We start from the raw sequence: 21,797 nt of genomic DNA on the forward strand, positions 1-21,797 counted from the left end.
AGGCGGAAGGTTCAAGGAGTAGTTACTCCAACATGGAAACCCCTCGAGCCAAGACAGTGGTCCCCACGTGGACTCCCCTCGCATCCTTCAAGTTCTCAAGTTCCTCCACTTCCGGCCTCCAGTTCATCGACTCCTCCAAAAATGACTTCCGAAGTTCTGCCGGCTGAGCTCGTCATATCTCCATCCGAAACCCGAAGCAACTCGGTTGCAATTGTTCCAGGGATGTGAGCTTTCGCTGTTGCGGACGTGGGGTCATGCGATCAAACTCTTACTGAGTCCTGGAGGTGTGGACAACAAAACCAACCCATAGTCAACCCTCACAGTACCTTTCGAGCCTCGCAATGATCTGAGTGGGAAGCATCTACACGTTACCTATACTGATTCATGACGACGTGAGATTAATCATGTCTCAACCAACTCTTACCCCACCTTCATTCGAGCAGCACCCCACTGGCCTAGGCATCGGCAACGCTGAGCCACGAATTTCATGGCGCTTCGACGTTACCGAAAGCACCGCTTCAGACTGGAAACAAACCGCCTACGAAATTGAAGTTGCTCGCGGCAATGTCACGGAATCATACCACGTCAAGTCCGCCGACTCCATCCTTGTTCCCTGGCCAAGCCAGCCTCTGCAATCGCGAGAAACTGCAAAGGTTCGTGTACGCGGTCATGGAGGGAAAGAAAACACGGCGACCGAATGGTCTGCGTGGAGTACCGTCGAGATCGGGCTGCTAAGCCGTGAGGACTGGAGCGCGCATGCGATCACAAGCTCCCACAAGCAGGAAGAGGGGCCCTTGCGGCCTGTCCGGTTTAAGAAGACATTCAAGCTGCAAGCTTCTGCAGTGCAAAGGGCTCGGCTTTACATTACGAGCCTCGGAGTGTTCCAAGCATATATCAATGGACAGCCGGTGGGAAACCACTGTATGGCTCCGGGGTGGACGAGCTACCATCACCGGTTGAACTACGAGGTCTTTGACGTTGCTTCGCAGTTGAAGGAGGGAGAGAATACTATCGCCGTCGAGGTCTCCGAGGGCTGGTACGCTACGCGACTGGGCTTTGGTGGTGGCAGACGTTTCATCTATGGAAATGAGCTTGCGTTGCTCGCGCAGCTAGAGGTTCTGCTAGAACAGGCTGAGTCTACACTCGTCGTTGCCACAGAGTCGAGCTGGAACAGCCACCAGTCTGCCATCATGCGTAGTGAGATCTACGACGGAGAGGTCTACGATGCGCGTGAGGAGCAAGACGACTGGAAGACCTCATCTAGGAATTCATGGCAATCAACACGGGAGATTGAGCTACCGAAGACACAACTTATAGCTCCGAGTGCCCCACCAGTGCGTGTGACAGAAGTGGTCAATCCAGTCGAGATCATACGCACGCCATCTGGCAAGACGGTTATTGATTTTGGGCAGAACCTCGTTGGTCGTGTTCGAATCCACTCCCTCAAGAAGCCTGCTGGGCATTCTACCATTCTTACCCACGCTGAGGTCCTTGAAAACGAAGAATTAGGGACACGCCCACTTCGAGTTGCAAAGTGCCAGGATGAGATCATCTCCGCTGGCCACGAGATCAAAGACTGGGCTCCAGCTTTTACCTTCCATGGCTTCCGTTATGTTCAGATTGATGGATGGAGTTCGGATGATGTTGATGCTCCTCTCACTTTACAAAGTCTGGCTGCTGAAGTCATGCATACTGATCTCCGACGATCCGGATGGTTCAAGTCTTCACATCCAATGGTTAACAAACTTCATGAGAACGCTACATGGGGCATGCGCGGCAACTTCCTCTCCGTTCCAACAGACTGCCCCCAGCGTGACGAACGATTGGGCTGGACTGGTGATCTTCAAATTTTCGCCCCATCCGCAAGCTTCCTCTACAACACAGCAGGCATGTTGGGCGACTGGTTGCAGGACCTTTCAGCCGAGCAGCTGGCACACCCAAAAGCCATTCCACCACTAGTCGTTCCAAACGTCATTGACGAGGCCTTCTGGCCAGCATTTCCCCAGGCCGTCTGGGATGATATCGCCATCATCCTCCCTGCGACCCTCTACCAAAGCTACGGCGACATCGAGATTCTCCGCCGTCAATACCCCAGCATGACCAAATACCTCGACCGCGCCGTGCAGCGCGGCCCAGACAACCTCTGGGATGACACTCTCTTCCAGCTAGGCGACTGGCTTGACCCCACCGCACCTCCAGATCAACCCGGTAATGCCCGCACAGATGGTACTCTCGTCGCCGACGCCTACCTCGTCTATATAACCGGCATTCTCGCCCGCATCAGCACCATCCTGGGTGAAACATCCAACGCATCCCGCTACGAAGCCGACTACCTCTCTCTCAAATCCACCTTCCAGTCCAAATACATCTCCCCCTCCGGCCTTCTAGTCGGCGACACCCAAACAGCACTCAGTCTCGCCCTCGTCTTCGACCTCCACGACGACCCCAAGCAAGCCTCTGAAGCAGGGAACCGGCTCGCGCGTCTCGTCCGCATCTCCAAATTCCAAGTCTCAACAGGCTTTGCCGGCACCCCCGTCATCACACACGCATTGACCAAATCCGGCCACCACCAACTTGCCTACCGCATGCTGCAGGAGAAAAACTGCCCCTCGTGGATGTACCCGATCACCATGGGCGCGACAACCGTCTGGGAACGCTGGGACTCCATGCTCCCCGACGGAAGCATCAACCCCGGCGAAATGACCAGTTTCAACCACTACGCCCTCGGCTCGATTATCAACTGGCTACACAAGACCGTCGCGGGGATCAGCCCCCTCGAGCCCGGGTGGCGGGAAATTCTCGTGCAGCCTCTCCCCGGCGGGACGGTGACATCCGCTGAAGCCCAATACGATACAGCTTATGGTCGACTCGAGAGTAAATGGGAGGTTACAGACGGAGATAAATTCAAATTAGAGCTCGTTGTCCCTCCCAATTCATCCGCAAAGGTCATCCTCCCCGGTCAGGAGGACGAAGATGCAAAGATCGTGGGTTCGGGCCGGTATACCTTCCAAACAACATATAACAGCCAGGCCGGGTGGCCGCCAAAGGCGCTGACGCCGCCGGTGCCCGGGATGGAGCCGGAGGATAGTTTCGTGTAGAAACTTTAGCTGTACTTTAGCCAGCCCAGCTGCTTTCCCCCGGTCGAGTTCTAGTCATACAGACCACAGTTCTAGGTCGTTTAGTGCATATGAATCGTGGCAAAGTACACAGCTGTTAAACCAAACACATATACACCTCCCTCGTCTCTTCTTGCCTGTAATCTGTATGGGATGACGCCAAGGTCACATATCGCTGCATGACCCTCCTCCCACCGGGTCAACTGGAGCCCGAGTAGTCTAACTCAAGGCGCGTGGTCTGTTGAGAGAAGAAAAAAAAGCCCTCTGGACTCGGGCCCTTCCAAAGAGACTCTTCATGCCGAATGTATCAGAAAGTCCACGGGATGACTAGTCTAGAGCCCCAGGTAAAAGCCCGAGCAAGCAAGCCTGGCCGGTTCTATGCAGGACCCACAAATGCAATGTCCAGGACACAATGGGTGTAAGTAAAACTAGTTTGGCGCAGCGACTAGCGTTGCCCGGTCTTGGGTGGATGCGGAGAGCTGAATTGACGATCGATCTACTCCGTACAGCTGCCCAGCATCTTGTTGGGTGGAGAGCATGGAGGAGGGGGTCATGAGTGCAGTGCAGCGCAGCTTACTGGCATTCGAGTGTTGGGCATATCGGTTTCCAAATAGCATAGAAACGTCAAGGGCGGCACAGGGGAGGATGGCAGGGGGGGAGGGTTTCTCAAGAGTGCCTCTGACGGGGTATATATAGGCAAGAAGGTATGTATTTAGGATTAGGTACTCGAGGAACAAAGGTGTAAACTCGCAGTCGCAGTCGCAGCGACAGCCAAAACGCAATGGAAAATCAAACCCAAAACCAGGCAAGCGCACGCACATAGGTATCTCTTATATCGCATCGCATCCAATTCATTCCAGTCCGCCTCATCGCATTATCTTTCTCCAACAGTATCAGCACCAGCTCGTGTCATCTCAACCGGTTCCTACTTCTATTTCTGCCCATAAGCCATCCCCCCAGGTGCCTGGTACCCGCCCGTCTGCAGACGATTCGCATGCGCATCCAGCTCCTTCTCCTGCTGCACGAGCACACAGCAAGCGCAGCAGCAGGAGAGGATGCAGTCGTTGCCGACGGAGCCCTTGATGCCGAATTTCTCGCGGAAGTCGCGCCGCTTCATCATCATGAGCACCCACCAGAGGCCACAGCAGTTGGCAAGGACGAAGAGGCAGCACTAAGGAAACGAATGTTAGTATCAACTTATCGAGGATTGCAATAAGATCTGAAGGCGGACGTACGTCGCCGTTGACATAGCTTCCTTCTTTGAGCGCAGGGTCTTCGAGGCGTTCGGCGCCTCGGCCGTAGAGCATGCAGGGGCAGAACCAGCCGAGGAGACCTGCGGGGTGTCTGTTAGGATCTGAGAGAGTGATTGAGTGGATTGGAGAGGGCGGACGTACATGACTTCACAGGGCTGAAGCAGTCGAATAAACCGTGGTTCCAGTCGTTCGACATTTTGTGATGGAGTATTTAGTGTCGATTTTCCAAGAAGCGGTGCGCGCTGGTTGCAGGGGAAACCTGGAGGAAGTAAATCCAAGTTCAATGTGAGAGGGGCAGTTTGCTTTTTAAGCCCCCTCAAGCCACCCTGGGCAGTTGCACTGCATCGCCAGCTCAGGACGATCACCTCTCGTTTCGCAAACGAAGGATGGAGGCCGGGGAACCCATGCTCAAATTCAGACAGCCTATCTGGCCAATGGCAGCACGTGCGCTGGATGCTTCCAGTCAAGTATGGGGCTGTGTTGCCGACACGAGTCTGTGACGCGCTCTGGCTGGGCTTTGTCTGGGGAAAGCCTGCTCCCTGTTGGATGCGGCTGAAATGAACACGAGAAGACGGTGATAATCTTTATGATACTGCCCCTTGCTATCTTTTGGTTGATCTTCAACAAAGTTCTATAGTCTCAGCCATGGCTCGTATTCGCGAATACAGCACTCGGCGCAGCTGGCTTAGCCGGATGATCCACGTTCGTGAATACGAGTTGCAGTTTCCAGGAGGCTCTTGGTGACACTTTAGGTCAAAATTTCTGCCCAGACTCCAATCTCTTTCCGGACGAAGCACACAGAGAAGGAGAAATTGAAAGGTCTGACGAAGCTGATCTCGGAGATTGACGTGTTGTCCAGTGCGCATCATCTCACCCTTTTCGGGAAAGCCCCTTTCAGCCTTACGGTCCTCAAAACAGCCTCCGCGTCATCCAAGACTTTGTCTAAGACTTTCATTTCCTCCTTCCCCGGCCAGGTCAGTTTCAGTGCCTCTGCACTCTGCCTGTCAGATTGGGGTCCATTTCCTACATAAACACCCTTATCCCTCTCGGCGCCAGTTGCAGGTGTTCCAATTGATTTTCGATTGCCATGCTAACGATGAGCCTGCCGAGCACCGCCTCGTTTCTTTTCTCCGGATAATCCGCCAAGTCAAGACAAGGAATGACTGCGACATGTCTCGTGCAATGTGCCAAGCCGAAGAGCTGCATAGCGTTCAGCTTAAAAGAGAATCCGGTGCAGGAATGTCTCGGTGATTAGCAAGTTCTGAATCATCGGCTACGAAGACACATTCAGGAGTCTAACGTGGTTGCTCGCGAGACAGTCTTCAGCATACCAGGATTCTATCACGCGGAAGAGTTATTGTTCATAGTGATACGCTATTGAAGTCAACAACCCACTCTGAGAATAGGCTCGGCCAATCTGCTGGGGCATTGAGCACGTCGTCCACGGTTGTCTGGTCAAAGATATCCTCTGCCTGCAGGTTTGCGGAAACAGCCGGAGTATCCTGCTCGAAAGCTCGCCAGAAGTCCGTCTGTTGGATGCTCCCGTTCAAGACCGGACAACGACTGGCGCTGGCGCTCGCATTCTGAGTTCCAGTATGTTTGTGAGTCTGTTGGGGTTGGCTTTGCGCTTCTGAGGGATCGCTTCTTTCTCTAGTATCAGGCGCAGTGCCTGTTGGCGGCGCATATGTTGGTATCAAAATCTCCAAGACTGACTTGAACAAGCAAAAAGAGTCCGGCTGTGTCGGTGATGGAGAGAGCGATGCCATCCGGTGTGCAAGGCTTTCGAGATAGATGAGCATTTTTGCTTTTGCCTTGGCTTGAAACTCGTTCCATTCTGGGCTGGGAGAGTTGTCGTTTGTGAGACTGGAGAAACAAATGCGCGATCCCATACTGAGTGTAAGAATTACCTGGCACCACTCTTTGGTCGAAAAGTGGACGTATTGATCGACCGGTGTCGAGAGGAGTGCCTCTAGGAAAGTTTGGATCTCGGAGAAACACACAGCCACGGGACTTATGTTATTTGGTAAAGCAGACAGAAGAGGAGGGACTGGGAATCGCTGGGATAAACGTGGTTGGTGAGGTTTCAGGGGTAAGAAAGCTATGCTGACCCTGAGGAAGAGTCTTGATAGCCAGTTTGAAACTTGAGTAAATGCACTGCATTAAAAACATTGCCATCGGGATGGTTTGAGTGTGAATTACTTACTGCTTTGTTGGGCGTGAGGCAGGAACGATGACTCAAGAATCTCTAACTGTCGATAGTATGATTTCATGACTTTCTGGCTATACTGGAAACAGTCCTCAAGAGACTCCGGTGCCGGCACATGCTTGTATATTGACTCATAGAGCAATTGAAGTTTGGTGAACTGTACTTTCGTGTCCTCGCAGTTTACTGGCATGCAAAGAGCCAGATCGAAATCTTCCGCCGCGCCACGGCCACCGGGCCGTAGCGATATAAAGAACGGCCTATTAAATCAGTAAGAACCCCAGTATTGGCGAAAGATGAGATAAATACAAAGATGACAAGTTATAGCAAGCAAGATAAGCGTCTCGCCCTTCTTGACCATGGGTGCCCTGGGCCAACTTCAGATCCGAGGTCATAGCATTGGCTATCTGCATGTACTGGGAGGCCTGGTTGCGTAGCGGTCGTAGGTGAAAGGGATACCTATTACGGATCAGAGCCATCCACCCACTTCGCATCTGTATTCACAACAAATGAAGGATGCGTAACCTACCAAGCAACATAAACCAACAGACCCTGCACATAATCCAAGCTCTTCTCTCCATGGAGGATGACCCTCTCACTCAACACACGGCGAAACCGTTCATCTGTTCTTCGCTGTAACTGAGGAGTGGCCCCCATGGTGACTGTCAGTATTGCTAGTAGGAGGAAAGGCTTATGTTTTGCGAGCCATCGAGCTGAGACTGTATCGGGAACATTCACAAAAGGGAAGTACTGCTCGCGCAATCTGAAGAGAGATACCAGCTTTTCAGCTTCGGGCATGCCAATATTCGTACTTCCAGTAGTATCTGAATTGTTGAAGAAGGGACATTGCCGCGCTGTTTGTCCTAACGCAGTTGGTGGATGGCCACTGAGCTGATCTTGGAAGACGCGATGGTGGAAGTCAAAGAGTTGATTCGAGTCGTCGGTTTGCTTTGGGGTATCGTCGAAGAGACTAGAGATAACATCATCGCTAGAAGACTGGCTGGTGGCTTTTGACTGGTCCTGAGCTGGCTGCACCTTGCTGTTGATGTTGGATGAGCTGGTATTTCTTCCCGGGATAAGGTCAGGCACCAACCGAGTAGGTTGCAAAGTGGCAGTATCAAAAGTACAGGTGTAGCCCAACTTTGCGCATCTAGAATAATCTTAGCACAGTCTGCTGTGTAAACACGGTGATAAAGAATGAACCTCTGACAAGCCGCTGCTTCCGATGGTTTCTTTTGCGGTAGGCAGCGGGTCTTGCGTGCGCGGCATTTGTCGCATGCTCTTGTGTTTCGAGGACGCGGACAAACAAACTCAGTCTCGGTCCCCATATTCCTCGATAATAAGTGATGAAGTGCTGATTTAGATCAGGTGGAAGAAGACAGACAAAGTGGGTGCTCTTAGTGCCCTTTCCATCATCCGACGGTATGGGCCTGTCACTCGCGGTTCAGGATGAACTACTGGACTGGGCAATTCAGGATCAAGGTTGCATACTTCCTGGGCGACGAGCTTCAGGGCAGTCAATGTGAGGATGAGGAGATAAGTCATGATTGAAGTGACGGTTCGCTTAAATACATAGTCGCATCACATGACTGGCCCTCCTCATCCTTGATTCACCGCTAGCCCGAGGCCATAACATTTCCACCTCATGCTTCTCCTCCTCGAGTTTCCACCTTAGCTGCAAACCAGATTTCCTGTGAAAGTGGTGGAAGTGGCAGGCTTGGAAGGAGGGGCAAGGCGCAGGGTCGTTCCCTCTCAGCCTCGCGGCTCCCAAATCACCTCTCAGTCATTGCAATTGGCTGAATGCACTTTACCTAAGTGACAAGGATATACGATTTAATGGAGATTCCGAAATGTTGCCATGCTCTGGGCAATCACGCCCAACTTACCATCGCTTTCCAAGCTACAAAACCTCCCATCCAGCATCCCAACCCCACCCAATCCTCGCCTAACTCACTAACACAACCAAAACATAGACCACTGACTACCCATTGGCTTGCTGAAAAAATACATTGATGATGATATGAGAAGCCCTCTATCATCCCGGAAGACTGGGTGGTTTGCCAGACAATCCACATCCGGCTGTTGAGGATCGAATAGATGGTCTTTTCTTCGAAGAAAGGATCACCTGAAATGGAATGCTCCGGGCCAGCTGCAACACATACTTTTGAGACGCTGTTGTCATGAGGCTCGCTCAAATTTGGACTGGCGAATTCCGCATCAGCCACCTGGACTGCACCTGTGATCTCAAAGCCAGATGAAGAAAGAAGTTTTGGCCTCGAGAGATGTTGCTTCCAACACGCCATGGTCGAGGATGGGGTAAATTTCTAGTTGAGAATTGGTCACATTGCGTCAAAATGCTATCAGCTAGGTAGAGGTACGTTGCTTATAATTTCCTGCTTAGATTAGCCTTAAGCACGCAGGCTTGACATGATTCTGTTAGATAGTCATCGACATCAGACACATTCTCAGTTGAGTGTTGAGTACTCAACAAAAAAACCATACACAACACTATATCTATATCCATCATCTCAAACCAAAGCAGACAATTCAAATCTTCCACTCAGCCGCATCCTTATAATCGACATCCCTATCCGGCCACGCCCCCTCCGGCACAAAATCATCCACCAAGAACCTCTTCCCTCCCCAAGTCTCCCTTCCAAACGCCGCAACCATATCGAGCCCGTTCAAGAGCGACCCAGTCGTCCAAATCTTGCCATCACGCACATATCTCTTCTCAACCCAGTTGACTCCGGGCGCCAGCTTCTTCACCGTACTGAGTATCGGGCGTGGCGCAGTGGCGGTCTTTCCTTCCAGCAGTCCTGCAGCAAGGGCCGGCTGGAACCCACCGCAGACAAGAAGAAGCGCGGTGGAGTCCTCGTACGCCTTACGCAGGAAGGCTTTCTCGGTCTCGCTGACCTGGTATTGTCCAACTAGAGCTCCGATGAGGACGATGTCGAGGGTTGGGCAGGTTTCGAACGAGTCCTTGAGAAACAAAAGATCAGCCCGTTCTCTTGAGAACAACTGGAAGGAAAATTTAGACTACATACCGTCGGAAGCACCTTCAAGTTGCCGGTCAGCGTCGCAGGCGTCTTGCCGTCCTCGGTCACCCAGTGATAGACGATATCCAGCGCCAGGGGCTTGAACTCCTCAGGGAGGAGCTCAGGAGGCGCATGGTCGAGGAAGTCTTTGCTGAGGGTAGAGAAATAGCCTGCGGGTGCGATATCGAGGTGCTCGGTCACACTTGTTTGTTAGTGATTGTCCAAGCCTGTTGTATATGCGTAGTATGAGTAAGGCATACATACGAGTTGAACAGGATAACGCCGACATGGATCGAGCGTCCGGGGTTGCGGAGGTCAATGGGAGACATTTTGAAGTTGGACTGAATGATGATCAACTGTTTGGCTTGCTGGTTCTGATTTACCATGGATAAGTAGAGATCATGGCCTTTATATATATCTTCGCCAGGACATGCTACTTGTCCAAAAAAGGCTAGTGTGAAGCTATGCATAGGGTTGCTGGTGTTCCCGCCTAAAGTTGCCCTCCGTCTTCCGCGGTCGCTTCGACTTGCCATCCGCTTTGAAGTATCAACATGCAACCCTAACGTAGGTCTTCTGTGTCTGCACCAATAATACTGATCCGGCACTCTCAATAGTGCGACACTAAGTGATCTGTGGTATACTAGAGATAGTATACATACTACTAATATGCTCATAAGGCCCATATTAAATAAGAAGCCCATTTAGCTCAATCACAGTCCTGGAGAGCATGACCACCAGCTTGATCGGCAGTGCAACGGACTGCATATATACGGCTCACTGCTCTACCGCTTAAACCAGCAACATTCCAATAACGAAGCCCGGCTAGCTCAATCGGCAGAGCGTGAGACTCTTAATCTCAAGGTTGCGGGTTCAACCCCCGCGTTGGGCTGTGTTCTTTTTGAAGTTTTCGACCTCTTCGGGTCGATTTTTTTAATGGCGGGGCGGCAAAAGGTGGAGTCGGGGATTATATAAGGAACTTGCGGGCCGGTCGATTGGCGGAGCAACGATGTTCCCGAGCGGCATCTTTTTGGAGCTGCCAAAAATTCCGGTCTGCAGGCATTTACCACTGCAGAAGAATTGGTCGTCATTTCTCGTCATGGGTAAACGCGATAAGAAGAAGGTTGGTCTGGGTCCATTCTAATTGGAATTTTCCCGTGTTGACCTTGCGCAGTTCAGCAGAGGTGGAAAAGGTGGCGGGCGCGGCGGCGGCGAGCGTGCAAACTGGCAGGATGTTCCTCGGACGAACGAACGATTCGAAAAGTATTATAACGAGCAGGGATTTGTTCCGGAGGAGGAGCGGGAGGTGTTCTGGGAGTTTCTGCGAAAGGATCTTCCCAACAGTTTCCGGTTTACAGGCTCAAAAGGGTGCGTTAGGACTTGCTCGGCGCAAGCTGCTTTCTGGGAGTCGGTGCTGACATGAATGAAGCCACGCGCTTGCTGTACAGGAACGTCTGAAGGATTATTATATTCCAGAGATCACCTCCGTTCAGTATGAGGGCAACAACGTCGAGCCACCCCGCCCCGTGGAATGGTACCCCGATCGCCTCGCTTGGTCCATGAGCACCCCCAAGCAGGTCATCCGTCGCTTCCCGCCCTTTGCCTCGTTCCAGAAGTTCCTTGTCGCCGAGACCGATGTTGGTAACATTAGCAGACAGGAGGTTGTCAGTATGATTCCTCCTCTTCTGATGGATTTGCGGCCTGGCATGACGTGTCTGGACATGTGCGCTGCCCCGGGTAGCAAGTCCGCGCAGCTGATGGAAATGATCCATGCCGGCGAGGAGGATGCGATGCTTCAGGCGTCTAAGCAAGTCAAGGATGGAACTGCGGGCCCCGAGCCCGTTGGACCCGAGGGACTGGCGGACGATGGACGTACCACTGGTCTTCTCATTGCCAACGACAGCGACCACAAGCGTGCGCACATGTTGGTTCACCAAATGAAGCGCCTTGCTTCTCCCAACCTGATCGTTACGAATCACGACGCCACGATGTTCCCTTCGATCCGCTTACCTTCGAAACCCAGCGCCGAGGGCAAGCAGGCCCCGAACAGATACTTGAAGTTCGACCGTATCCTTGCGGATGTGCCTTGTACTGGTGATGGTACTGCCCGGAAGAACGTCAGTGTGTGGAAGGACTGGACCCCTCAGAACGCCGCTGGACTGCACATGATTCAGGTTCGGATTCTTGTCCGCGCCCTGCAGATGTTGAAGGTCGGTGGTCGTGTGGTCTACTCCACGTGCAGTATGAACCCTATTGAGAACGAGGCTGTCGTTGCTAGCGCCATCGAGCGCTGCGGTGGTTCGGAGAATGTCAAGATCATCGACTGCAGCAGCGAGCTGCCCGGGTTGAAGAGAAAGCCCGGTGTGAAGACCTGGAAGGTGATGGACCGCGAAGACCGCATGTGGACCAGCTGGGCGGAGGTTGAAGAGCAAAGGGCCAAGTCAGGTATCTCTGGCCTGGGCCGACTTGGCGAGGGCATGTTCCCGCCATCTTCAGACTTGCCGCTCGACCGGTGTATGCGTGTGTATCCTCATTTGCAGGATACGGGTGGTTTCTTCATTACCGTCCTCGAGAAGCAATCTGAAATCCGCGCCAAGCCCGAGGATATGTCCAAGGTCATCCCTAAGGGCACAGTGGCCGCGCTTACGGAAGAGCTCGAGTTCAAGCAGAAGAACGGCACCGGCGAGCCACTTGAGAAGATTGACGCGCTCGACGACATGGTCCCTCACGATGCCGAGGCTGACATTGAGGCTCAGAAGAATGCGTCTGTTGCCGAGGCCACCCACCAGCTTCCTTACTCTGCCACGAGTCAAGTCGCTCCGGTCAAGAGGGATGCCGACAGCCTGGAAGACGGACTTCCCGTCAAGCGGGCCAAGCTCGACAGTGGCGCCGAAGTTGTAATGGGAGACCGCCCTGTTCATCAGCCTCCTCCTGCCCAGCAACCTGACGTCCCAGAGACATCGAACGCTACACCAGCTACAGAGACCCCGCAGCCTTCAGCGCCCGAGACGCAGCTCAAGAAGCGCAAGCCTGGTCAGCCTATTGAAGAGCCCTTCAGGTATTTGGATGCAGACAACGAGCACCTCAAGCCTGTCTTTGAGTTCTTTGATATCTCAGATCGCTTCCCTCGCGATCGGTTCATGGTCCGTAATGCCGAAGCCATTCCCTCAAGAACAGTTTACTACACCAGCGCCCTTGCCCGCGATATCCTTGTTGCCAACCAAGGCCATGGACTCAAATTTGTCCACTGCGGTGTCAAGATGTTCGTGAAGCAGGATGCACAGCGCCTTGATGTCTGCCGGTGGCGCATCCAAACCGATGGTCTTCGCATCGTCGAGCCTTGGCTGGGCCCTACCCGGGCAGTCACCCTGACACAGAAAGAGACGTTCCGGAAACTCCTGGTAGAAATGTTCCCCAAGGTCAACGACGGTGGCTGGCAGGACCTCGGAGAGATTGGCGAGCGTGCCAGGGACATTTCCATGGGATGCAGTATCCTCTACGTTAACCCAACAGAGGATGATAAATTCAGGTATGTACAACTATCCTCACTCAATCACACACACTAATCTTTACAGCGAACGAATGGTCCTCCCACTCTGGCGATCGCTCCACTCCATCAACCTCATGTTGCCCAAGGAAGACCGCCGAGCCATGCTCCTCCGAATCTTCAACGACAGCACTCCCGTCCTCAACACAACCCAAAAGCGCCAAGCCGCACAGGACACCACCACAGCCGTGGAAGCCCTCGCTACGGAGGAGGAAGCCATCAAGGAAGAGAACCTGATCATCGGCCAAGACGAGCAGGAGCAGATGGACACACGGGAGACATACACACAGGCAAACGAGGAAGAGGATCGCTTCAACACGACTGTATAATTTGCTACCATTAGAGATAGTATATACCAGCTATGGTATAAAAGCCTTTTTATCTGTTCATTCGTTTCCACGCCGATCTAATCTAACCCTGGAAAGACCGGAGATGAGCTCCGTCTACGTATCGGACCTGGGCCGTATGATGCCTGCATACGGCTATTAGAGCTGCGTTAGCCCGGAAAAATGCTGCAGAGCTCCAGGTTGCGGATTGAACGGTCCAACCGGATAATTAGGAGTCTGGTAGTCTCTATCCTTGTCGATTGCGTCTTGCGGCATACGGCATACGGAGCAGTAAAAACAGCTTGAGAGTCCACAGCACTTGCCAGTAGCACCGCAACCTGACCCAACAAAACGTTCTCATCAAGGCAAGAGACTGTTACAGATACCCTTCTTCACGACAATTCTCAGTAAGAGTAAGTCAAAGAGGCGGAGGGGCTGCGAGAAATCTGCTGATCTGCAGTCTGCGGGGGTACCGTACCTATGCGGAGAAATTCCCCCGCGACGACCACAACTCTCCATCCCACTCCATCTATCCAAGCTTGGCCACCCCATTAGCGAAATGAAAGCTCCATGTCATCGATGGGTCCGGAGCAAGTCCTCGCCCTTCTCGTCAAAGCTAATCTGCTAGCAAGACCCAGCCTGCAGCTTGTACCGTCCTTGCATGATTTGGACCTGGGCCAGCTCAATGCCCCTCCGCAGCGATTGGCACAATGGGGTGAGATGAGATGGCGGGGTTAATTAAAGTGAGAGGATAAATACGTCGATCGGCCCGTCTTTTGAGAATTTATTTTGATCAACTAGCGAGATTGCTTGTTGCTAAGGTCACTATGCGACTGTTGTCCGTTACTGCGGCTGCCTTGCTGGCGGCTCGGGCAATTGGTACTTCTCTCACGCATAAGCTCAATGGCTTTAGTATTACGGAGCATCCGGATCCCGAGAAGCGGGAGTTGCTGCAGGATTTGGTACGCTTCTCTTTCCCGAATACTTTACTACTCTAACGGAGGGTAGGTAACATGGGACGAGAAATCACTCTTCATCAAGGGCGAGCGAGCCATGATCTTTGCTGCCGAGATCCACCCGTGGAGGTATATCCTCCAAAGGAACTACCCCATGAGAATGACGGTCTCGAGACTAACCCTAGAAGACTCCCAGTCCCTTCTCTCTGGACCGACCTCCTGCATAAAGTCAAAGCCCTCGGTTTCAACACCGTCTCATTCTACGTCGACTGGGCTCTTGTGGAGGGTAAGCCCGGCGAGTATACTGCTGAAGGTAGCTTTGCGTGGGAGCCGTTCTTTGACGCCGCGGCGAGATTGGGGATCTGGTTGATTGCTCGTCCGGGGCCGTATATCAATGCTGAGGTTTCTGGTGGTGGCTTGCCGGGCTGGCTGCAGAGGCTTAATGGGACGATCCGGTCGTCGGACCAGAGTTATCTTGAGGCTACGGATAAGTGAGTGACAGCTCATCTAGGCGGGTAGTTCGTCTGCTAATATCTGATAGCTACGTGGCTCACATTGCCGGTCTTGTGGCCGAATACCAAATCACCAATGGCGGCCCGGTGATCCTCTACCAACCTGACAATGAATACAGTGGAGGCTGCTGTGGACAGCTGTTCCCGAACCCTGATTACTTCCAGTATGTCATTGACCAGGCTCGCGACGCTGGTATTGTCGTGCCGATGATCAGCAACGATGCCTGGCCCGGTGGCCATAATGCTCCTGGAACTGGGAAAGGTGAGGTGGATATCTACGGACACGATAATTACCCGATTGGATTCAACTGCGGCGACCCTTATGCATGGCCCGAGGGTACTCTACCTACCGATTACCGCGATCTCCACCTCGAGATTAGTCCGTCGACACCGTATACCCTAGTCGAGTATCAAGTCGGTGCATACGATCCCTGGGGCGGAGGCGGCTTCGAGGGATGTGCTGCTCTTACAAACCACGAGTTCGTGAGAGTTCTCCACAAGAATGCTGTCAGCTTCGGCGTATCCATTCTCGGACTGTACATGACATTCGGCGGAACGAACTGGGGCAATCTAGGTCACGCAGGAGGATACACTTCTTACGACTACGGTTCACCGATCAGAGAGACTCGAGAGATCGACCGAGAGAAGTACAGTGAGATCAAGCTGCTGGCGAACTTCATCAAGGCTTCCCCGTCCTACCTCCTCGCTACTCCAGGTTCCTTGACCAACACTACCTACACGGACACGACAGCTCTGACTGTGACTCCGCTGCTTGGAAACGACACCGGTTCGTTCTTCGTGATCCGTCACTCAGACTATCGCAACCAGGCGTCGACGTCTTATAAGCTCAACCTTCCAACTAGTGCTGGTGACATCACGGTTCCTCAGCTTGGAGGGTCGCTGGTCCTTAACGGCCGCGACTCGAAGATTCATCTGGTAGACTATGATGTTGCGGGTACGAACATACTCTACTCGACTGCTGAAGTCTTCACATGGAAGGAATTTCATAACGGCAAGGTTCTGGTGCTGTACGGCGGATCAGGAGAGCACCACGAACTGGCTGTGTCGTCCAGGGCGACTGTGAAAGTCATCGAAGGTCCAAGATCAAGCATCAAGTCCGAGCGACGACGGAATACTGTGGTTGTTGCGTGGGATGCCGAGCCTACTCGGCGTATTATTGAAATCGGTGATCTGAAGATACTTTTTCTCGGTATGTTCCATGAAAAGTGAAAGGAAGATATACTGACAGTATAGACCGCAACTCTGCGCACGATTACTGGGTTCCCGAACTAGGCACAGAGAAGAGCATCCCCTACAGCACGGAGGAGGCGATTGCTGCATCCATAATCGTCAAAGCCGGGTACCTCGTCCGCAATGCTTTCGTCGACGGCCGCAACCTACACCTTACTGCCGATTTCAATACAACTACAGGAGTCGAGGTCATCGGAGCACCACGGTCCGCAAGAAACCTCTTCATCAACGGCAAACAAGCAAAGCACAAGGTAGACAAAAACGGCATCTGGACGACAGAGGTCAAATATTTCGCCCCGAAGCTCAACCTCCCTGACCTCTCATCCCTCAACTGGAAGTACATCGACGCAGTCCCAGAAGCCCAAGCCAACTACGACGATTCCGCCTGGCCAGACGCAGACCTCCCAACCAAGAACACCATGCACCCACTCAAAACGCCCACCTCCCTCTACGGCGGCGACTACGGCTTCCACGCGGGCCACCTCGTCTTCCGCGGCCACTTCAAAGCCAACGGCAACGAAGGAAACTTCTCCATCCAAACCCAAGGCGGCAACGCCTTCGGCAGCTCCGTCTGGCTAAGCGGGACATACCTCGGGTCTTGGACCGGCGACAACTGGTTCAACGACAACAACGCCACATACCGGCTCCCGCGTCTAGCAAAAGGCAAGGAGTATGTCTTCACCGTCGTCCTCGACAACATGGGCTACGAGGGCAACTGGGTCGTCGGCGAAGACGCAATGAAGAAGCCCCGCGGAATCATCAACTACAGCCTCCCCGGCCACAAGGCCAGCGACATCACCTGGAAGATCACCGGCAATCTCGGCGGAGAAGACTACACTGATCGTGCGCGCGGGCCGCTCAACGAAGGCGGGCTCTTCCCTGAACGCCACGGCTTCCACCAGCCATCCCCGCCTACGTCGTCCAGGAAATGGAACTGGAAGTCCGCGAGCCCGCTGGATGGTCTCTCGAAGCCGGGTATCGGCTTCTACAGCGCTTCGTTTGATTTAGATATCGAGCGCGGCTGGGACGTGCCGCTTTCCTTTGTCTTTGGGAATAGCACCACCCCGGCGCCGGCGTATCGAGCGCAGCTGTATGTGAATGGGTGGCAGTATGGGAAGTATGTAAACACCGTGGGCCCGCAGACGAGGTATCCTGTTCCAGAGGGGATCTTGAATTATCGAGGCAAGAATTGGATTGCTGTGACGCTTTGGGCGCAGGAAGATCAGGGCGCGAAGTTGGAGAGTTTCACGTTGGAGCATGGACAGCCGGTGCGGACGACGTTGGATGTGAAGCCGGCGGAGCAGCCGAAGTATCGCGAGAGGAGGGGTGTTTATTAGTTGCAGCAGTAGTCTCGAGCACTTCAGAATAGGACTGAAGGTTTTATTTATCAACAGAAATCAAGTGGGGATTCTAATTTTGTAAATGTCGGAGTGAAGAAAGTGAAGTCAGAGCAGGGATCATCGATCCGTGCCAGCCAACGCAGTCCCAGCCACCGAATAAAACCACCAAAAACCATCCGCACCGCACCACCTCACTTCACTCCCTCCCATTTTCTCCGCAACTCAATTTCCCCTTGAGAAACAGTCTCATCGGTATAAAAACTGTAACAATCGCATTCTCTCCAAACCATGTCTCAAACCCAATCCTCGACCCCACGCCACCCCCAGCCCTAACTTCCGCTGTCTCTCCGCAAACCAGCAAACGCAAGAGAAAGAGAGAAAGACAGCGCAAGTGCAGCACCTACCCGCGACAACAATCCCCCACCACAAACAATACAATCAGGTACCACCAAACCAACAAGACAAACGACCCTCCCGCCCCGATAAGATTCCCATCCTCTCAAGTCCAGACCCTACACAATGCCACCACTCCCACTCCCACCACCCAACCACCTCCTCACCCCCGACTCTCCTCACTCCTCAAAACGAAACGACAACCCAACCTACATAACCGGCACCGGCAACACAATCTCCATCCCCTCCACCTACGGGCGCCTCACCACCTCCCCCTCCCCCGGCACAATCGCCGGCGCAACCCTCGGCGCCGTCGCCGGCTTCCTCTTCATCCTATACCTGCTGTACCTCTCTCTAACCTCCGGTCGACGCTTCAGCGCCTCAACGATAACCGGGACCAGCATGAGCGGGACGTCGCATACGCCGTCGGAGGTGTTTAGTGGCGGGTGGCGGCGACAGAGACGGAATAGACGGGGGAGGGGAGGAGATGGCGGGGAGGTTATTGTTGAGGAGGAGGAGAGTTCACACGGAGGAAGGGGAGGAGGAGGGGGGAATGTGGTTGAGGTTATTGAGGAGGAGAGTGTGGTTGATCCGCCGCCTAGTAGTCGGTATCGCAGCAGGAGTCGGAGTCGGAGTCGGAGTGGGAGTTGGAGTGAGAGTGGGAGGGAGGGCGGGAGGAGGTATCGGAGGGGGAGTGTGAGGAATGTGGATCCGATGGCTTATGGGGGTGGGGAGAGTGAGTTTAGTGGGAGGTCTTAGTTAGGTCTTATGAGATGATTTGAAGAGATGGGAGAGGAGGAGGAATGGACAGGACTGGACTGCGTGGGGACGGGATATGTTTTGAGTACGATGTTCTTTGATTTACGATATGATACCAGATATGATTGTTAATGAGGTTAATGTGACGAGTTGATTCTACGAATGAATTGATTAGATTGAGCGCTTCCAGAGAACCTGGGTGTAAGTACTCCCTTCCTTTTCATATAAGGTCAACAATAAGCCACTGAGATTATTCCATGGATGAGTAGAACTTCTCAGTGTTGTCAGCCACTAACACCAGGAAATACGTACACTTACTCCGCGGTCTCACTGTGTACAGTTTCAAGACGAATCCCCGCCCTAGTATCAAAAAGCTCTCCATTGTCCCGCGACGCCGAGCACTCCTGTAACTCATAACGTCCCTTGAGAAGCGCTTCTCGAATCCCACGTCCATGCCGCCTAAACGGCAAAACCCCGCCTTCCATTCCCGCAAGACGATCATAGTGAAACTGGCGATGCTCATACTTCAACTGCTCCGCAAACGACCGGTCCCTAAGCGCCGGTGTATAGAGGTAAAGATATCCATACTGACAAGCCAGGTGCAGCAACAGGGTGGGTTCATCGCTAGAACCAGCTAGGAAGCTCTCAATCAGGGCAGCTAGTAGGCCCGGCAGCGGTGGGAATAACAGCGTTGGCTCCGGTGAGTTTGCGACAAAGGCAAGCGGGTGAGGGTGGTTGGCTGAGTGGAGATTTCCAATCTGAAACCGCAAAAGGGACGGTTTTTGTCTTCTTGCTGAGTGGAAGGAGTGTCATTCGCAGTGTACTAGATACTCTCAGTGTGTGTGTGTGTGTGTGTGTGTGTCATGCGGGCAGTGCTTGCGACAATGGATGCGCAGAAGCAACAATGGCTGTTTTTTATAGCATCCCACTCGACCGTCACGAACAAAGGGAACTGCAAGATATATCTGCTGGTAATCACCACCCACTCATTCTAGAGGAGCCTCTCCAAAGGTTGAATCCACGATATCCCCGCAAACATGATCTCTCGACTTGTGGTTGCATTCCTAGCAGCCAATGCTCTCCCCATTGAAGCAGCTGCTAAAGCGTACTACCCTGGCGTTAGTAATACACACGTCCCTTACAGCATCGCATTGATATCTCAGCTGACCAACCCGTCGCGATCGCTGTTGGGCTCTAATTTGGCCTGGACATCACCGTGACAACCTACCCACAAAGGGACTGCAAGGGCGCGGCAAACGTGTTCACTTACAAGAGACGTAAGAACAACAACCCATCACCAGTCAGCAACAGCAAGAGGAGTCCAATGCCTAGTCTAACTCTTGTTAGTTCTTCCCCAGGTGGATTCGGTTACGAATCAGTCTTTAGCCCCTCCGGGCCCGGCCTCGCCGCCCAAAGCTTCCGGCTTATTCGCATGATGTTCCCCAAGGAACAACACGATATCTCGGTGGCCGAGAAACTGGAAGAGTGGAAGAAAGGCGACAGCAACGGCTCGTGTGAGCGGTTTGTGCGCAGCTACTTTGCCAGGGACGCGGTGGCGGGCTGTCAGAATGTGGATGTGCCGTTTACGTGTCTCAAGTACTGGTGGAATGTGGATCTGAGTTATATAGGCTGAGAAGAAAAGCAAAGTTTCAACTCGGTCGAGACTGCATTTGAACAATCTTTACGGTCTAATTCGGCGAGGCTTTGTGTGTCGACGGGCCATCCAGTCTTGACTGGGCACTCGGCCGCTTCATCGACGTCTTTCATTTAGTATCATGCATGAATCGTATCTTGTCTCTGCTGTTTTGTAAAGTGTTGGGCATGGCAGGGAGCATCACAGATGATGAAGGGTCGGCGCGAGACTAGCTGTTCTGCGGCTAAGTAAGAGAGATGAACTGCATGCTCAAGAAATGATACAGAGTTGTGTTCGTGATGGTTGTAGAAGATGAAGCATGAACTACACAGATAATCTTATATACATATCACGTGACCAGCAATGATTACATCAGCACTCTACTTTATGAGCTGCATAAAAATCCAGTCAATCTATTCTGCCAAATCCCATGAAATAAAGACGTATAGACGAATGGTGATATCAGTATTAATTAAATGAACTAGGAGACCGTCGCCAGCTGAGCAGAAACCCAGGAACCATGTGCAAGCCCCGTAAAATCCCAAGTCAAGCGCCGAACGGAAGGAAACAGAAAACGAAATGAAACGACCTAGCGAGCGAATAAACAGTCTTCATCTGCTTTGCACTGAGATTCCACAAGTCACAGTCAAAGGTATGCGCGCAGGGGATATAGAAGGAAAACGACCTGACGGCTCCGATCTCCGCAGACAACCCATCCCATCCATCTCATCCTTTTCGAATAGGTGTTGTCGCAGGAGACCTCGACAAGGATACCTGCCCCTTAAAACAGGATATCCAGACAGCAACAACAGGCGAGACCGGCCAGGAGACCAGCACAGAGACCGCCGCCGCCGCCGCCACCGCGCTGCTCCTCAGGGTAGTACCCCTGCTGTTGTGGCGGGTACTGGCCTTGTGGTGGGTAGTACATGGGTTGTTGTTGGCCCGGGTAACCGCCCTGGGGAGGAGGAGAAGGGTATCCGTAGCCCTGGCCTTGAGGGGGAGGAGAGGCGCCGTAGTAATCTTGCTGAGCGCCGGGGGGAGGTTGGGCGTAGGGGTCGTGGACCGGAGCCGGGTAGGAAGGGGGAGGACCGTCCTAGTTAGTATTGTTAGTATAGAACGGAAGGTGAAATCACCAGAATAAACGTACGGGCTTGTTGTAGGACATTTTGGCGGTTGTGAGAGAAGAGGGTTGGCAGGGCTGACAGATGGAGAGGTTGAGAAATTGTTGGGGAGAAGGCGCAAGGAGGTGTTAGACGCCGAGGATAGTCTAGTCTAGCGCAAACGGGTGGACTGAGGGAGCGACCACGATAAAGACAACCAGCACAGAGATATACGAAGAGAAGAGGGGCGAGGAGGAGAAAGAGAGAAGGAGCCGAGATGCGAGTTCTTGGACTTTTAGCCTGTCTTTTGATTTCTTGCAACCGCTGGGGAGTCTGAACTTGGCGCCACTGCTCGTATTAGGCAGCTCTGTTA

At 53.0% G+C, this 21,797-nt stretch overlaps 10 protein-coding genes and 1 non-coding gene across 11 annotated transcripts; 6 read left to right on the forward strand and 5 right to left on the reverse strand.

The window, feature by feature from the left end:
- Nucleotides 1-2: 2 nt before the first annotated feature.
- On the forward strand, nucleotides 3-3,237 carry BJY04DRAFT_231756 (bacterial alpha-L-rhamnosidase-domain-containing protein). The gene has a single exon (XM_073719615.1). The coding sequence runs from the start codon at nucleotides 405-407 to the stop codon at nucleotides 3,096-3,098; it is 2,694 nt and encodes an 897-aa protein (XP_073566107.1). The 5' UTR covers nucleotides 3-404; the 3' UTR covers nucleotides 3,099-3,237.
- An 810-nt stretch (nucleotides 3,238-4,047) lies between these two features.
- On the reverse strand, nucleotides 4,048-4,565 carry BJY04DRAFT_223231 (PLAC8 family protein; the record flags this gene model as incomplete). The annotated part of the gene is made up of 3 exons (XM_073717633.1): nucleotides 4,048-4,287; nucleotides 4,352-4,449; nucleotides 4,511-4,565. 3 exons carry the CDS (start codon nucleotides 4,563-4,565, stop codon nucleotides 4,048-4,050), a joined length of 393 nt encoding a protein of 130 aa, XP_073566108.1.
- A 919-nt stretch (nucleotides 4,566-5,484) lies between these two features.
- On the reverse strand, nucleotides 5,485-7,650 carry BJY04DRAFT_143768 (uncharacterized protein). The gene is made up of 4 exons (XM_073708736.1): nucleotides 7,102-7,650; nucleotides 6,882-7,031; nucleotides 6,573-6,832; nucleotides 5,485-6,509 (listed from the first exon to the last, which is right to left on the reverse strand). Exons 1-4 carry the CDS (start codon nucleotides 7,368-7,370, stop codon nucleotides 5,731-5,733), a joined length of 1,458 nt encoding a protein of 485 aa, XP_073566109.1. The 5' UTR covers nucleotides 7,371-7,650; the 3' UTR covers nucleotides 5,485-5,730.
- On the reverse strand, nucleotides 7,053-8,094 carry BJY04DRAFT_200223 (uncharacterized protein). The gene has a single exon (XM_073712895.1). It carries the CDS (start codon nucleotides 7,898-7,900, stop codon nucleotides 7,436-7,438), a length of 465 nt encoding a protein of 154 aa, XP_073566110.1. The 5' UTR covers nucleotides 7,901-8,094; the 3' UTR covers nucleotides 7,053-7,435.
- A 903-nt stretch (nucleotides 8,095-8,997) lies between these two features.
- On the reverse strand, nucleotides 8,998-9,981 carry BJY04DRAFT_143792 (DJ-1/PfpI family protein). The gene is made up of 3 exons (XM_073708737.1): nucleotides 9,875-9,981; nucleotides 9,620-9,812; nucleotides 8,998-9,554 (listed from the first exon to the last, which is right to left on the reverse strand). The coding sequence occupies exons 1-3, from the start codon at nucleotides 9,937-9,939 to the stop codon at nucleotides 9,120-9,122; spliced, it is 693 nt and encodes a 230-aa protein (XP_073566111.1). The 5' UTR covers nucleotides 9,940-9,981; the 3' UTR covers nucleotides 8,998-9,119.
- A 445-nt stretch (nucleotides 9,982-10,426) lies between these two features.
- BJY04DRAFT_t145 lies at nucleotides 10,427-10,499 on the forward strand. Its single transcript has one exon. It is a non-coding gene; the product is annotated as a tRNA-Lys (tRNA).
- Nucleotides 10,500-10,619: 120 nt separating this feature from the next.
- Nucleotides 10,620-13,514, forward strand: BJY04DRAFT_143801 (tRNA (cytosine-C5-)-methyltransferase). The gene is made up of 4 exons (XM_073708738.1): nucleotides 10,620-10,730; nucleotides 10,782-10,975; nucleotides 11,037-13,136; nucleotides 13,183-13,514. Exons 1-4 carry the CDS (start codon nucleotides 10,707-10,709, stop codon nucleotides 13,481-13,483), a joined length of 2,619 nt encoding a protein of 872 aa, XP_073566112.1. The 5' UTR covers nucleotides 10,620-10,706; the 3' UTR covers nucleotides 13,484-13,514.
- A 793-nt stretch (nucleotides 13,515-14,307) lies between these two features.
- Nucleotides 14,308-17,536, forward strand: BJY04DRAFT_231758 (glycoside hydrolase family 35 protein; the record flags this gene model as incomplete). Its single annotated transcript, XM_073719616.1, has 5 exons — nucleotides 14,308-14,442; nucleotides 14,489-14,565; nucleotides 14,625-14,927; nucleotides 14,978-16,158; nucleotides 16,203-17,536. 5 exons carry the CDS (start codon nucleotides 14,308-14,310, stop codon nucleotides 17,534-17,536), a joined length of 3,030 nt encoding a protein of 1,009 aa, XP_073566113.1.
- Nucleotides 17,537-18,058: 522 nt separating this feature from the next.
- On the forward strand, nucleotides 18,059-18,691 carry BJY04DRAFT_223236 (uncharacterized protein; the record flags this gene model as incomplete). Its single annotated transcript, XM_073717634.1, has 1 exon — nucleotides 18,059-18,691. One exon carries the CDS (start codon nucleotides 18,059-18,061, stop codon nucleotides 18,689-18,691), a length of 633 nt encoding a protein of 210 aa, XP_073566114.1.
- Nucleotides 18,692-20,015: 1,324 nt separating this feature from the next.
- BJY04DRAFT_223237 (uncharacterized protein) lies at nucleotides 20,016-20,324 on the forward strand (the record flags this gene model as incomplete). Its single annotated transcript, XM_073717635.1, has 1 exon — nucleotides 20,016-20,324. The coding sequence occupies one exon, from the start codon at nucleotides 20,016-20,018 to the stop codon at nucleotides 20,322-20,324; it is 309 nt and encodes a 102-aa protein (XP_073566115.1).
- Nucleotides 20,325-21,105: 781 nt separating this feature from the next.
- Nucleotides 21,106-21,489, reverse strand: BJY04DRAFT_223238 (uncharacterized protein; the record flags this gene model as incomplete). The annotated part of the gene is made up of 2 exons (XM_073717636.1): nucleotides 21,106-21,417; nucleotides 21,472-21,489. The coding sequence occupies 2 exons, from the start codon at nucleotides 21,487-21,489 to the stop codon at nucleotides 21,106-21,108; spliced, it is 330 nt and encodes a 109-aa protein (XP_073566116.1).
- Between the last annotated feature and the right edge of the window lie 308 nt (nucleotides 21,490-21,797).

Source organism: Aspergillus karnatakaensis, assembly GCF_047715665.1.
Source record: "Aspergillus karnatakaensis strain CBS 102800 unplaced genomic scaffold BJY04scaffold_69, whole genome shotgun sequence".
In the NCBI taxonomy this organism is placed as follows: domain Eukaryota; kingdom Fungi; phylum Ascomycota; class Eurotiomycetes; order Eurotiales; family Aspergillaceae; genus Aspergillus; species Aspergillus karnatakaensis.

Excerpts from the sequence above, each read along its gene's own strand:
- BJY04DRAFT_143768 (XM_073708736.1), bottom strand. The coding sequence starts at position 7,370 with ATGCCCGAAGCTGAAAAGCTGGTATCTCTCTTCAGATTGCGCGAGCAG. Across the intron at positions 7,032-7,101 it reads CTGTTGGTTTATGTTGCTTG|GTATCCCTTTCACCTACGAC; the intron begins GTAGGTTACGCA and ends GATCCGTAATAG. Across the intron at positions 6,510-6,572 it reads GCCTCACGCCCAACAAAGCA|TTTCAAACTGGCTATCAAGA; the intron begins GTAAGTAATTCA and ends CATTTACTCAAG.
- BJY04DRAFT_143792 (XM_073708737.1), bottom strand. The coding sequence starts at position 9,939 with ATGTCTCCCATTGACCTCCGCAACCCCGGACGCTCGATCCATGTCGGC. Across the intron at positions 9,813-9,874 it reads GGCGTTATCCTGTTCAACTC|TGTGACCGAGCACCTCGATA; the intron begins GTATGTATGCCT and ends CTAACAAACAAG. Across the intron at positions 9,555-9,619 it reads ACTTGAAGGTGCTTCCGACG|GACTCGTTCGAAACCTGCCC; the intron begins GTATGTAGTCTA and ends TTGTTTCTCAAG.
- BJY04DRAFT_231756 (XM_073719615.1), top strand. The coding sequence starts at position 405 with ATGTCTCAACCAACTCTTACCCCACCTTCATTCGAGCAGCACCCCACT.
- BJY04DRAFT_200223 (XM_073712895.1), bottom strand. The coding sequence starts at position 7,900 with ATGGGGACCGAGACTGAGTTTGTTTGTCCGCGTCCTCGAAACACAAGA.
- BJY04DRAFT_143801 (XM_073708738.1), top strand. The coding sequence starts at position 10,707 with ATGGGTAAACGCGATAAGAAGAAG. Across the intron at positions 10,731-10,781 it reads GTAAACGCGATAAGAAGAAG|TTCAGCAGAGGTGGAAAAGG; the intron begins GTTGGTCTGGGT and ends GACCTTGCGCAG. Across the intron at positions 10,976-11,036 it reads CGGTTTACAGGCTCAAAAGG|CCACGCGCTTGCTGTACAGG; the intron begins GTGCGTTAGGAC and ends ACATGAATGAAG.